At 46.3% G+C, this 13,325-nt stretch overlaps 1 protein-coding gene across 1 annotated transcript in view; it reads right to left on the reverse strand.

The window, feature by feature from the left end:
• slc25a23b (solute carrier family 25 member 23b) overlaps positions 1–12,009 on the reverse strand; it is a 16,760-nt gene extending 4,751 nt beyond the window's left edge. Inside the window, exons 1-7 of the mRNA XM_063223716.1 lie at positions 11,186–12,009; positions 6,519–6,642; positions 4,862–4,949; positions 3,974–4,085; positions 3,268–3,426; positions 2,604–2,750; positions 2,028–2,141 (exon numbers count right to left, since the gene is read on the reverse strand). Of these exons, the coding sequence (XP_063079786.1) occupies positions 2,028–2,141; positions 2,604–2,750; positions 3,268–3,426; positions 3,974–4,085; positions 4,862–4,949; positions 6,519–6,642; positions 11,186–11,383 (942 nt within the window). The 5' untranslated portion in view covers positions 11,384–12,009. The remainder of the gene's footprint in view (positions 1–2,027; positions 2,142–2,603; positions 2,751–3,267; positions 3,427–3,973; positions 4,086–4,861; positions 4,950–6,518; positions 6,643–11,185) is intronic.
• Between the last annotated feature and the right edge of the window lie 1,316 nt (positions 12,010–13,325).

Genomic DNA, 13,325 nt, shown 5'->3' on the forward strand with positions numbered 1-13,325 from the left:
GTATTGTCTGAATCTATTTGATCCTTCAGAGGTATTGTGTGGTGCTCTTCTCTCAGTCAGCAACTCAGCTCCGCTATGCTATGCCTAGCTCAGCTCAGCCCCTCCATGCTTGTCTGCCTCATTAGCTAAATGCCACCGGCGAGAGCCGACTGCTGCCTGTACATTTCAAAAGAGGCTTACATTTCACAACGAAGCTCCCAGAGCTCGGAGTGAGTAGTATGACACTCTTCAGGTTCAGGCCTGTCACAACCAAGCATGCAAACTAGGCAGTTGCCTAGGGCCCCCGAACTGAATGGAGGGCTCTGGTAATGACCGGTTATGTCCTTGTATTCAATAACAACTTTGGGAGTATGAAAAAACCTCCTTAAACTCAATGGCCGAAAAGTGCAAAGAGCCCGCTATCCAAAATCTTTCTTGAGGGGGCCCATCCCCAATAGTTTTCAGAGACAAAAGGGGCCCCAAGGCCCTCTTTGCCTAAGGCCCCCAGATTCCCTGAAGCGGCCCTGCCTAAAGTTCCACTACAGCAGTGGTATGCCATTCACGTGCCTGTGCAGAAGTGGTGTGTGGTCTAGGGCAGTGTTTCTTAACTGTTTCTCAACTGTATTGACCTCCCTTAGTCTTAGACATTGCAAATATAGATGTGAATCACTTATTTTTTAATATGAATTCCAGGTTTGTGTGGTTGCAGGTTGTATTGAGGAAAGAAAATGTTTAGATATGTAGCCTGTTGTAACAATATAGCCTATGCTAGCTTGTCTTGGAAATATTTACTAAATTTCCAGAAATCCCCTTGCGGACCACTTAAACTCTCTCGTGGATCACCAGTGGTTCCCGGACCACACTTTGAGGACCACTGGTCTACGGCCTCTCACACATCTGTGTTGGGTTTTAACAGAGAGAGCCTGCTCTCACCCTCTTTCTAACTTTCCGCTACTCGACATCATGAGGTACGATGCTGTTTCACCACAGCTACCTAGTTTGTCATGATTGACTTGGGAGAGAGATTTGACAAGTAGGTGGAAAAGAGCTAGCCTGACGACGACAGAGACCCTTGCGTATTTTCAGAGATGTGACCTAATCTAGTCTAGTGACATAGTTTAAAGATTGAGAAGGGAAAAATAAGTGAAACTTGACAGTTGTTTCAGACAACAATGGCCCCTCACATGGACTCACTCATCGACCTTGATTCTGTAATTTCAACTGTATTTTCAAAAGTGTTTCCCCAATCAAGTGCATGGAGTTTTAAAAAATAAATAAAATCACACCTTTGCAGACGTATACATATGGCATAGCTCCAGATGAATGATCGTGGAGCAAGGCGGAACCCATTCATCTGACAAGAGACCAGTTAAACCAGAGAGAGTAGAGAGAGAGAGGTTCCATTGGCCCATTGTTTCCGGGTTCTATTGTTGCAAGGGGGAGGGGGGGAAATCCCCCTTTAGGCAGACCTAGGCAGACCTAAGGACTGTTCTATTCAATGCTAGGAGTATTATGACACGCCCCTTTAGGCAGACCGGAACCTGGTCATGTTAGGTGCCCATAGCATATATCTCTTTATCTCTGGTTAAACTGTATAACTGGTGGAAAATGATTCCTACCGTATGTGCTTCACATACCAACTCAGTGTGGTCACACTGCCAGCAGATGTTATTCTTTTACAGCGTTTATACAGTACACAAATATAATACACACCTAAAGACAAATGTTAATTCTCGGGGTATAGATACATAGGAGGCAGGCATGCTGCAACAGGGTAGAATATTGCTAGGACACAGCGTAGAAGTAGGTGTATATGGTGATGGCATTGCCCACTTGTCATTGGGTGCGTGCTATGGTGTGCTGTGCATACATACAGTAGCAGATGCCAAAAGGGTGAATGAAGTGGGCATTAAGGAAGTGGGGGATTGGATGGATAGATGATGGATGGATGAGGGGAGTGGAGTGGGTGATTAGACGGATGGAAAATGGATGGATGGATGAATGATGGATGATGGCTGGATAGATGGAAGATGGATGGTGTGCTGTACCTCCATGGGGTAGATGATGGTTTGGGCCGTAGCTCCTGCCAGGGAGCCCGCTACGAACCTCTCCTGCACCCGCAGTGAGCCTCCGTCCTTACAGCCTCTGATAAGCCATTTAATCTGCAGGGAAACAGATCAAATAACACAAGTGAAGAAGAAAGGATATGAACGGTTGTTATGTAAGGATATCAAGGTTATTGTTATGAGAAGGATTTGTGCTCTGTGATAGCACAAAGGGTAGATTTTGTTTTGATGTGTGTGTGTGTGTGTGTGTGTGTGTGTGTGTGTGTGTGTGTGTGTGTGTGTGTGTGTGTGTGTGTGTGTGTGTGTGTGTGTGTGTGTGTGTGTGTGTGTGTGTGTGTGTGTGTGTGTGTGCGCGCATAGTTTTATGTATGTGTGCCACTATTTCAGTTCGTAAGTACAGTATCTGTGTCCACTGCAATACTCCAAAAGAGCAACCAAAGTCTTTACTATTGACAGTTGCATGTATAATCCCAGATGGAAGCAGTAGTACTGAATGTCAGCTCTATAATGTAATGGACTGTCAAGTGGATGCTATGAGTAATGCTATCGTGCACCAACCTGTTCGTAGGCCATGAACTTGATAGCGGACTCGGGTGCTATTTTGAGCACGTTGATGCCATTGCCCCTCCAGAGGGAGCGGAGACCCCCCTCCTGGACCATCCCTCGCAGGCCCGTCCTCAGGCTCACCCCTCTCGTGCCATGCACCTACACCAACCACACAATTACACTGTATGCACAGACATGGCATTGCATTGAAGTGAAAGCCCTGCCACTATTTGTTCTTGCTAATTCACTGAACCAAATATATATAATTTACATTAAGGGCAGTCATGGGTTAGTGGTTAGGGCGTCAGACTTGCAGCCCAAAGGTTGCCGGTTCGACTCCCGACCCGCCAGGTTGGGGGGAGTAATTAACCAGCACTCTCCCCCATCCTCCTCCATGACTGAGGTACCCTGAGCATGGTACCGTCCCACCGCACTGCTCCCCAGGGGCGCCATTGAGGGCTGCCCCCTTGCACGGGTGAGGCATAAGTGCAATTTTGTTGTGTACAGTGTGCAGTGTTCACTTGTGTGCTGTGGAGTGCTGTGTCACAATGACAATGGGAGTTGGAGTTTCCCAATGGGCTTTCACTTTTCACTTTCACTTTCAAATGATCTCAGTTAGCACAACCAGGTAGATCAGCTAATCACACCTGCACCTGCATTACTGGAGGTCTCTGACCTGCAGGAAGACTTTAAGGCGGTCCAGGGGGGCGGTGCCTGTTCGGGAGACGGCCCCTGCCATGGCCCCCGCCATCAGCTGCCTCCACACCAGCCCTGACCTACGCTCGCGCTCCGAGAACTCATCCGGCACCGTCAGGTGCTCCCCGATGTCCAGCATCTACAGCAGAACCGCATAGATAAACAACAACAACAACAACAACAACAACAACAACAACAACAATCAGATTATAAGTCAGTTTGAAAAAGAAATCTCCCTTGTTGCTTCAATGCATCTTCATCCAACGAGGCTATACTTCTCATAACAAGAAGAATGTTAAATAAAAATACATTATTAACTTGGAAAATGCAAAAAAGCCAAAAAATGAACTTGAATTGGTCTTTTGGGAAACTATTTGATAAAATATGTAAAATGTAATGGAAATCTTATTTGTAACTATAACCTCTGTGAACCCACATCTACAGCATAACTTCACAGATCAATGCTATAGCTTAGCTGTGTGCAATTACGGAAGTCGCGGATTGGAAATCGGAATTGTTATTGGCAGTGGTTGAAGTGGTTCAATTGCTATTGACCGTGGTAAAAGGGTGTTATTGACTGTGGTTCAATGTACATATTTGGTTTAGGTTATAACATTAAAGGAATTAAACTGAAGGCTATTAAACTGAAGGCTGAGAGTGTTGATCATCTCCCCTTTCTCACTGACCAGTGCATGCTTCCAGTGGTGAGCGATCTCCTCCATGTTGTGGAGAGGGTTGAAGAGGAAGTGGTCTCGCCACTCACTCCAGTTGATGGTCATGGTGCCATCCTTGTCTATGCTGCCATGTGGACACATAAAGGCCTCAGTTATGTGCTGCCACCTCAAAGCATCATATCCACCCTTTGCATACAATCAGGGCAGAACAAAATCTTGTTCTCTAGATTGTGCACTTTGTAGGAAACAAAACAACGACTCACAACTCGCAGCAATGTAACTTATTTTGGACATGATTCCTCAGTCTTTGTATTAGCATCTTAAGATCACTGTAAGTAGAGCTCTGACTTTGACTGAATAAATACTGAGGACACAGAAGCAGGAAGATGCTTTCTGGCTTTTCTGCAAGAAATACAAACATCTGCCCCAAATTTACTTTACTGCATTGTTTTGGTAGAAACGGGGCAGGGATCTATATGTCATCTCTCAGCCATATGTCTGTGCCTATATATAATATATAATATATAACATAAGCCAGACGTGGGCAAACTCAGGCCCGGGGGCCACATGCGGCCCGCTCAGCAATTTCATGCGGCCCTCAGAGCCTTTCCAAGAAAAAAATGCAGATTCATATGGTCACTTATTCTTAAATTGGCTATCTAAAACAAGGGTCTTGGAAACCTAAGATTAGATTACTAAAGTCTACAACTAGATACAATTAGCAGGAATGGCATAACTGACAATGGTGTAATTATGTTGGCGTACACCATTTCTTATTATTGGCACGGGCAAGTTGCCTACGACATCTGGCCCTTTGGTCAACTTTCTAAACCCAATGCGGCCCTTGGGCCGAAATAATTGCCCACCCCTGACATAAGCCTTCTGTGAGTTGTTGCTTACCTCTGGAGGATTCGTGAGGCCTGCTCCGTGGAGACCTCCACTCCCAGGTTGCGAAGGGACAGCTGGATCTCCCCCACATCTATACGACCTGAAATGCAAAAAGAAAACCAACATTAACATTATCAGTTCTTGATGTATACATTATTTATTAACCTCTGTTGGTGTAATCAAACTTTCTGACTATGTGAACAGATGAACAGCAGTTATATAGTTAAGCTATTTCAGAGGTGTGTAAACAGAGTTGCATGAACTACTGTAGAAGTATTACTCTTACACATGTAATTACAACACTCATAGTAATTACAACACTCATAACCATGTGATGTCATACTACTAGTGTCATTGCATTTGTAAGACTACTGTGCTAGTATAAATGTACTGTATAAAGTATAAGTACACAAATCACAATCTTACATACACCAGTTATTCCACTGTATGGAATACAGTAAGGTAGATATGAGGTAAACTGTAAGAGTACCTCTGCCTTTATTTACTACACCTCTGGCTACATTGCAAATACTCATTCATTAGCCAACACTATTAAATCTATACTCAGAATTAGACTCATCATGCCAGCCAATTTCAGTATCACTAATGTTCTTGTACACAAAGTGCTGTATCATTAGTATGATGAGTGGACATGCTCTACACTACACTGGGTAATGGGTATGAGTAGGGGGGCACCAAGGGTAGAAGGGTGAGAAGGACTCCAAGAGAACATCAGTGAAGCTTTCATCACTAGCAGTTGACAACCCCCTTTGCAAAGAGCCTCTTATATAAACTACAGTATTGTCACCAAAGTTGTAATGACTACGTCTTAGTCTGTTACATAAGACACTCTGTTTTGTCATAGCAATGTTGTAATTATGTAGTTGGATCTTTTCAGCAAAGAGGCTACACCAAAGATTCTTTAATTCAGAATGGAACATCTCTGGCTACACAGCTGAACGACTCACAAGGACTGAGATCACCTCACTGGGGCACTCAGTTGGACCCAGCAGTTGGATGCTATCATCAAAAGGTCAAAGGTTTGACTGGGATTGAATGACCCGTTTCATCATCGTGACTGACCTCTGCTCACGTTTGTGCTGAGTCAGTGTACTTGGTGGTGCTCTTCTGAGTAGAACCAACTAGAAGTTGGTATTTCATATGCGGAAATATATACTGTGTAAGCGTGGTCTGGCTATCGAGACTTGCTCATGCTCTGGCCTGCTGATGTTGTCAACCTGTTTCTCTGAGGGAGATGCAAAGGGAATGTCTACCTTGCATTCATGAAATGCTTCCCCCAATGCCATTGGTCAAAGGTGCAAGTGAAAAGGCCACAAGTGATAAGATCCTTCATTTCGCTGCTGACTTAACTAGCTCATCATTGCCTTAAACATTTCCCATAAAGTCATTCAAAATACTCAAAATTGAATGGTCCCCTTGTAATTGATTGGTCTCTCTATCTACAATTTGAAATGTTTTAGATAGTATGACTAGCCAGATTAAAGGGATTTGAGAAACGTTTGTAGCGTCACAGTTAGTATGAGAGAGGGCCTTAACATGCTTTCTTTGGGACCCAGAGTTTATAAAAGTGCTCCTGGGAGTGAGAGCTGTGATATAGATATAATGTGGAGGTGTGAGTGTGAGGGAGGTGTGTGCTGGGCATGCTGACCGTCGTTGTTGCGGTCCAGACTGGAGAACATGAGGCGCAGCTCCTTCTCATGGGCCTGCAGGTATTGCGTGAACTCCTCGAAGTCCAGCTGACCATCGTGGTTAGTGTCACTGACACGCACCAGCTACAGCGAGGGAAGAGAGACACAGGGTGTGGGGGGTTAGAGGAGAAGCAAGGTGAGGGGAGAGACACAGGATGAGGGTCAGGGGAGATGTGAGGTGAGGGGAGAGAGACACAGGGTGTGGGGGGTTAGAGGAGAAGCAAGGTGAGAGGAAAGAGACACAGGGTGGGGGGTTAGAGGAGACGCAAGGTGAGGGAAAGAGACACATGGTGGGGGTCAGGGGAGATGCAAGGTGAGGGGAGAGAGACAGGATGTGGAGATGCAAGGTGAGGGGAGAGAGACAGGATGTGGAGAAGCAAGGTGAGGGAAAGAGACACAGGGTGAGGGTCAGGGGAGACGCATGGTGAGGGGAGAGACACAGGATGAGGGTCAGGGGAGATGTGAGGTGAGGGGAGAGAGACACAGGGTGTGGGTCAGGGGAGATGTGAGGTGAGGGGAGAGAGACACAGGGTGTGTGGGATTAGAAAAGATGCAAGGTGAGGGGAGAGAGACACAGGGTGAGGGTCAGGGGAGACGCATGGTGAGGGGAGAGACACAGGATGAGGGTCAGGGGAGATGTGAGGTGAGGGGAGAGAGACCGGGTGTGTGGGATTAGAAAAGATGCAAGGTGAGGGAAAGAGACACAGGATGTGGGGTTAGAGGAGACGCAAGGTGAGGGGAGAGAGACACAGGGTGTGGGTCAGGGGAGATGTGAGGTGAGGGGAGAGAGACACAGGGTGAGGGTCAGGGGAGATGGAAGGTGAGAGGAGGAGACACATGGTGGGGGTCAGGGGAGATGCAAGGTGAGGGGAGAGAGACACATGGTGGGGGTCAGGGGAGATGCGAGGGTGAGGGAAAGAGACACAGGGTGTGGAGAGGAGGGGAGACGCGAGGGTGAGGAAAGACGCTAATTCAGAGTGGGGGTGAGAGGAGCAACCGGATAAGAAATAAAGGAGACACATGTGGGGGTGAAGGAGGAATGAGAGAAGATGAGGGGAGAGGTAGGGTTGGGGTAAGAGTGTGAGGAGAGACGAGTGGGAGAAAATACACAGGATGAGGATGAGGGGAGACGCAAGGTCAGGGTGGGGGTGGGGGGAGAGAATGTAGGGGGGTGGACATGGACATGGGGTGAGGGCACAGAGAGGAGGAGAGAGGACACAAGGTGGGGAGGGTGGGAGGAGAGACAGGATGAGAGGAGAGACAGAGTGGGGAGGAGGATGAGGGGGGAGACATAGTGTGGATGAGAGGAGGAGATACAAACACGGTAAGGACGTATACGGGGTGGGGGTTTGGGAGAGAGAGGTGAGAGGAGAGACCAGGTTGGGGATGAGGGGAGAGACAGGGTAATGAGTAAAGGAGACGTAGGGTGGGGGTGAAGGAGGAGTGAGGGAAAGATGAGGGGAGAAGCGTGGATGTGAGAGTGTGGAGACAGACAATGGAGAGAAGACACACAGGATGAGGATGAGGGGAGACACAAGGCCAGGAAAGAGGGAGATACAGGATGGGGGTGAAGGCAGAGTTGAGGGAGGTGAGGAGATAGACAGAGGAGAGCGAAGGCAAAGAAGAGAGAGGTGAGGAGAGAGGTGAGGTGGGGTCAAAGGTGAGGGAACAGGGTGGGGGTGAGGGCAGAGTGAAGAGAGGTGAGGGGAGAGACAGGGCGGGGGGAAGAGGGCAGGGGCGAGGTACGGGAGAGAGGGAACATGGGGTAGGAGGAAGGAGGGTGAGGGGAGGTACAATGTGGGATGAGGGGAGGAGGGGAGAGACAAGGTGGGGGAGATGGTGAGGTTTGCGGTGGAGAGATTATTAGGAAAAGGCGAGGGGGTGGGGGGGGGCGGGATGAAAGGTGAAGGTTCATGAGAACAGAACAAAACTCAGTGAGGGACACTTTCTGACGTCAAACATCTGCCAGAAATGCGCTTCATAAATTGCCTTAACGATCCCGTCTCTTATGCGGGAAAACTGTGAGTTGCTTCTGGAGACTTCCAGAGTTTTGCCTGGTACCACTTTCCGACAGACAAAAGAATGAAAAGGGGGGATTGTATGCAGGGTGAAATTAGAGATAGGTAATCCTGTGGGCACACAGGGAAAAGATCGAACTGTGGACTCTCGGAAATCTATCTCCCCGTGTGCTCGGCAGACCGGCAGACCAATCTGAGGTTGACCGGTAGTATTTGTGTGTGTGTGTGTGTGTGTGTGTGTGTGTGTGTGTGTGTGTGTGTGTGTGTGTGTGTGTGTGTGTGTGTGTGTGTGTGTGTGTGTGTGTGTGTGTGTGTGTGTGTGTTTGCATGTGCATGTGCAAGTGCCTGTACGTGTGCGTGTGTGTGTGAGTGTGTGTGTGTGTGTGTGTGTGTGTGTGTGTGTGTGTGTGTGTGTGTGTGTGTGTGTGTGTGTGTGTGTGTGTGTGTGTGTGTGTGTGTGTGTGTGTGTGTGTGTAAAGGGCTAATCTGACCAGCTTCATCTCATCACATGACTCATTCCCACAACACAACACAAAGAGATTATTTTCCCCATTGAAAAAAAAACAACTGTGCCATTATAACTGACAATAACGGACTGTCAAAGTGTACGTACAGCTTCATCGCTGCTCACTAGTGTGTATCTTCACTGAAAAGAGGCTATGGAACTTCTATCAAAAAGATATTAAATAGAAAAATCAACCTGGGAATTAACCTTTTGATGCAACAAAAAAGTGACAGTAAATTGCTTTTGAAAATGTCCCTTCCTGGTCTGGTACAAAAATAAGCAGCCTTTCTATTTTGGAAAACTATTGCCTCTCTGTGTCTTAGAATCCACAAAGGACACAGTGACCGAGTAGTCGTATCGCTGTGCCGGATTAACACCTCCATGCAACATTGAACATGTGTTTCATGCCATCGTCTACAATGGGAGGAAAAAAGAAAGCAAAGAACTGTTATTCATTATGTGCCAACGTGTGTGTGCATGAATACGTTTTATCAACGCTTACAGTGAACCAGAAACTGATATCTTGCAAAAAAGAAAGGCATAATTGAAAAAAACAATGAATAAGAAGAAACATTTGATCACAACAAAGTAATTGTGTAATAGGCACCCATGGTGTAAAGTTCAGATAATCACATTGTTCATCTTACTTCTATTATTGACTCTGACAACTGACGAAAGCAACTCCCTGGGTTAAAATTCCACAGACATTTCTGGAAATGTGACGCAGTCTGTTATGTTAATTTGTGGGTCAAAGGCCTGCCTGGGGTGTTCTAAATTTAGAAGGTTGGCCAATCTAAGCACAACAGGGGCTGTCATTATAATTTCGCTTTGATAGAGCCCACGTGAAGGACTACATTAGGGCTGCTAAATTAGTGTCGACATAGTGCAGTGAGTGCATAGGTGTTACCTCACCAGCTACTGTCTGGTTACCTGTGAAAGGATGTGAACGGCAGTTCAGGACAATGAGGCTGGTGGCTCCAAAAGGATGTGTTTTTGTTTGCCTTTTTTTGACACAGCATATAGGCCCACGTATTATCATTTTCCTTCTCTTAGATAGGTTAGGAAATGTGGGTATGTATGCAGAGCTGGGCAACATGTTTGCTCTGTCTTAATATCTGTACTGTAGCCTAGTTTATGTGCAATTTTCTCATTTCCAATTTACTTCCAGAAAAAAGGAAGGAGGAAGAAGGATGTGTCAATGAAGTCTGGTACTTTCAAAGTTAGTGGAGGATGTTTACTACCCATCATCACCATCAGCATGTCAAAGCTCCATGACATTTCTCCAATAGGAATTTGAACTTGAGCAGTGATTCAAAGTCGGCCTTATCAATTATTAAGCTAAGTGGAGATTAAGGACTGGACGACTGATAACACACCAGTGCCATTGGTGCTTTATTGACGTGCCAAGGAGTGCTGTACGTTTCTTGAGGAAATGAAGGGTCATGAAGCAGGCAGCCCAACTAACTGGTCACCTAAGCCAGCATGTCCAGCTTTTCATTGGGCACACTTTGGACCCAGTGAAATGCAATGAGGAAGGAGTTGGCTTGGCTCGGCTCTCACTAGCCACAGGACATTAAAAATTAAGTACAGGTCGAGTGACCTTGTTCCTGTGGCTAGCTCTACAAGGACGATGGGCACTCCTAAAGATGACCACCCCTAACAACCGACATATAAACCAGAACCTAAACCAATTCACGCGCTATTTTGGTCACACAAGGAGTAATGTTGCATTGGCGCGCGACTTGCTTGCTTTGCTCCAAGTGTTGACATCATAATTCAAAATAGACCATACACCAGGCAGCACCATCACTAGTTGCTATAGGCACACATAGCCAGTGCACTGTATTTATCATGTCAGACTGTATTTTATGTGTTATTTAAATAATAAAGTAAAATAAAAACTCAAGTGTCAAATTCGCGGTGACACCTGATGGCTTCGCAGGAGTTCAACAAAGGCCATTGGAAACATGTGCAAGAGTGCATGTGGGCTAACTGAGTTTGTCCATGACAAGGACCAAAAACATAGGCTATTCAAATGCAGATGAGTAGGCCTGCCCAGTATGCCTATTTATTATGGAACCTCATACAATACATTTTCGCTTACCTCCTCCACATCACTGCGAACACCCCAAGCGGCGAGTCCAGCGCGCAGTTCATTGACGTCTATGCGCCCGTCTTTATTGAGGTCCAACTGGTCGAATAATTCGGCCCATCGCTTTGCTCTCTCTGGATCAGTCACACCGTTGTCTTGACAGCGAGCCCAGGTCCGATCAAACATGAATCGAACCTTCCGTTCTCCCATGTGAATAGTGTGTTTTCCAATATACTCGCTGCACGCTTATCAGAGGCTCTACCGGCTCGCAAGCGTCATGGGACTGTGTTGCAATCGCTGAGGAAACAACATACTGTCCACAAATAAGAGAACACTTGCCTTTATGATGGTTTATCTCTAGTGCGTAACCATTATAATGTCCTCAAAAATGGAAAGAAACAGCAAGACGAGGCGAATGTGTCGCCAAACTCAAATACTGCTACACTGCACTGCCGCCACATCTGACACTAGAGCTGGGTTTAATCCGGTCAGCATTAGGCTGCTGAAATCTCTTTGCCGGTGTAAATGAGCTCCCCCGTCTGTAATATTAATCCCCGTATAGGTTACACTGCATGTAACCTTGATAATGCCCAAAACCTTCAATTCCTGCGGGTTGTCATCGTCTTCCTCGCAGCAGACGTTCAGCTACTGCAACTAGTACCAGTACGCTTGGGTGCGAGTTTCAGTGCATCGCAAGCCTCTGCACCATTTACCGCATTGTCGTGCGGCAGTAGCCGTGCGCTTATAATACCGGATGTTTTACGGCTAGTTTTTGACAGTTCAAGTCGTCGTGCATGGACTTAATTGACCCTCCTGATGTTTCGGGGAAACACCGAATTGGTGCTCAAGAATATTTCCTCCTTTTCGCTCAGTACCAGGCTCTCGTTTTACTGATGGAGTCGGGTAGCTACACCGTCACCTGCAGCTCCAATGAGAGCAGTCTATAGCTTAGTCACAGGGCAGGGGATGTCATGTTTCTCACGCCTTAAAAATCCAAAAATTCGAGCCTAGTTTTATAGCCCCTTGCGTTTATTGCGACGTGTTTGAGGGTCGCCAAGTCCAGCCAATCCACTCCCTCTGGATGCGGTGAATGACTAAAGCGCATGTGTGAATTGTAACTATGATAGCCATAGGCTGCGCACAATAACGCACCGCTTATGATCCCTACAATGTCACGAATCATGGCACTACACTAATACAACCGGACAAGGTCACAATAACACTTTCACTTTTGGTACCGTATCTGTGCCACCTGTAGCAGCAAATCAATGGACATCCCACAGGCATCTTAAAGACATGACGTTATAGGGATAGGCTACAGTTCACCAGGCACATTTGTTGAGCACTGTTGAATCAAAATGCCATAGGGTTCTCCAACTCTACATCAAAGCCAATACTACTAAATGCACCTGCTGTTGGATATCTTGGACTTACTCTAGACAAAATAAACTTCACTTTCCAGCTTGGCAGTAGATATCCAACTCTATCCACTATTCCACTAACTTGTAATGCCAGTGATGTGGAAGGATCAGGCTGCCAATTGGCAATAAGGATGGATGCAGTCGTGCCAAGTGCTTTACCACCACTGTGAAGAGTTGACTCAGCTTCACAGAAGCACTGCTCTTAAGACCATTGGCTGCGTGCGGTAGACAGTGTCCCTCTGTGGTGGTTCAACACCGAAACAAGATGCTGTATTTGACTCCTTACAACTGATATCTTTGAGAGTCAACTTGAGTAAGAAGGCAGGGGGGGGATCTCTGATTGCTCTGAGGCTGTTTAAAAGCTGATGTGAAAATGAGGCGAGGTGATTAAAAAAAAAAAAAAACTCTCTAATGAGGTTAGAAAATGCTGCTCTCATACACACCTAGCCAACCGTAAGTCAGGCAATTACAACAGTTTCAAAATACTTCATCATTCAGTGTAATGTAATGGTAATGGTCCAAAATGACACCAATAATAACCATCATAATTGAAAGGGAGTGCTCACATTCAATATTGTAGCCACATTTTGTCACCCTGTCATCTTATCATCCTCCCCTGATAGAACATCATCATTCTCTTCCAATTTTCACTTCCTCTGTTGCCTACCCGGGGCCGTTATCACTGCGATACCATGGCAACACCATATCACAATGCGCCACTCTTGATCACG

Source organism: Engraulis encrasicolus, chromosome 2 (genome assembly GCF_034702125.1).
Source record: "Engraulis encrasicolus isolate BLACKSEA-1 chromosome 2, IST_EnEncr_1.0, whole genome shotgun sequence".
Classification (NCBI taxonomy): Eukaryota; Metazoa; Chordata; class Actinopteri; order Clupeiformes; family Engraulidae; genus Engraulis; species Engraulis encrasicolus.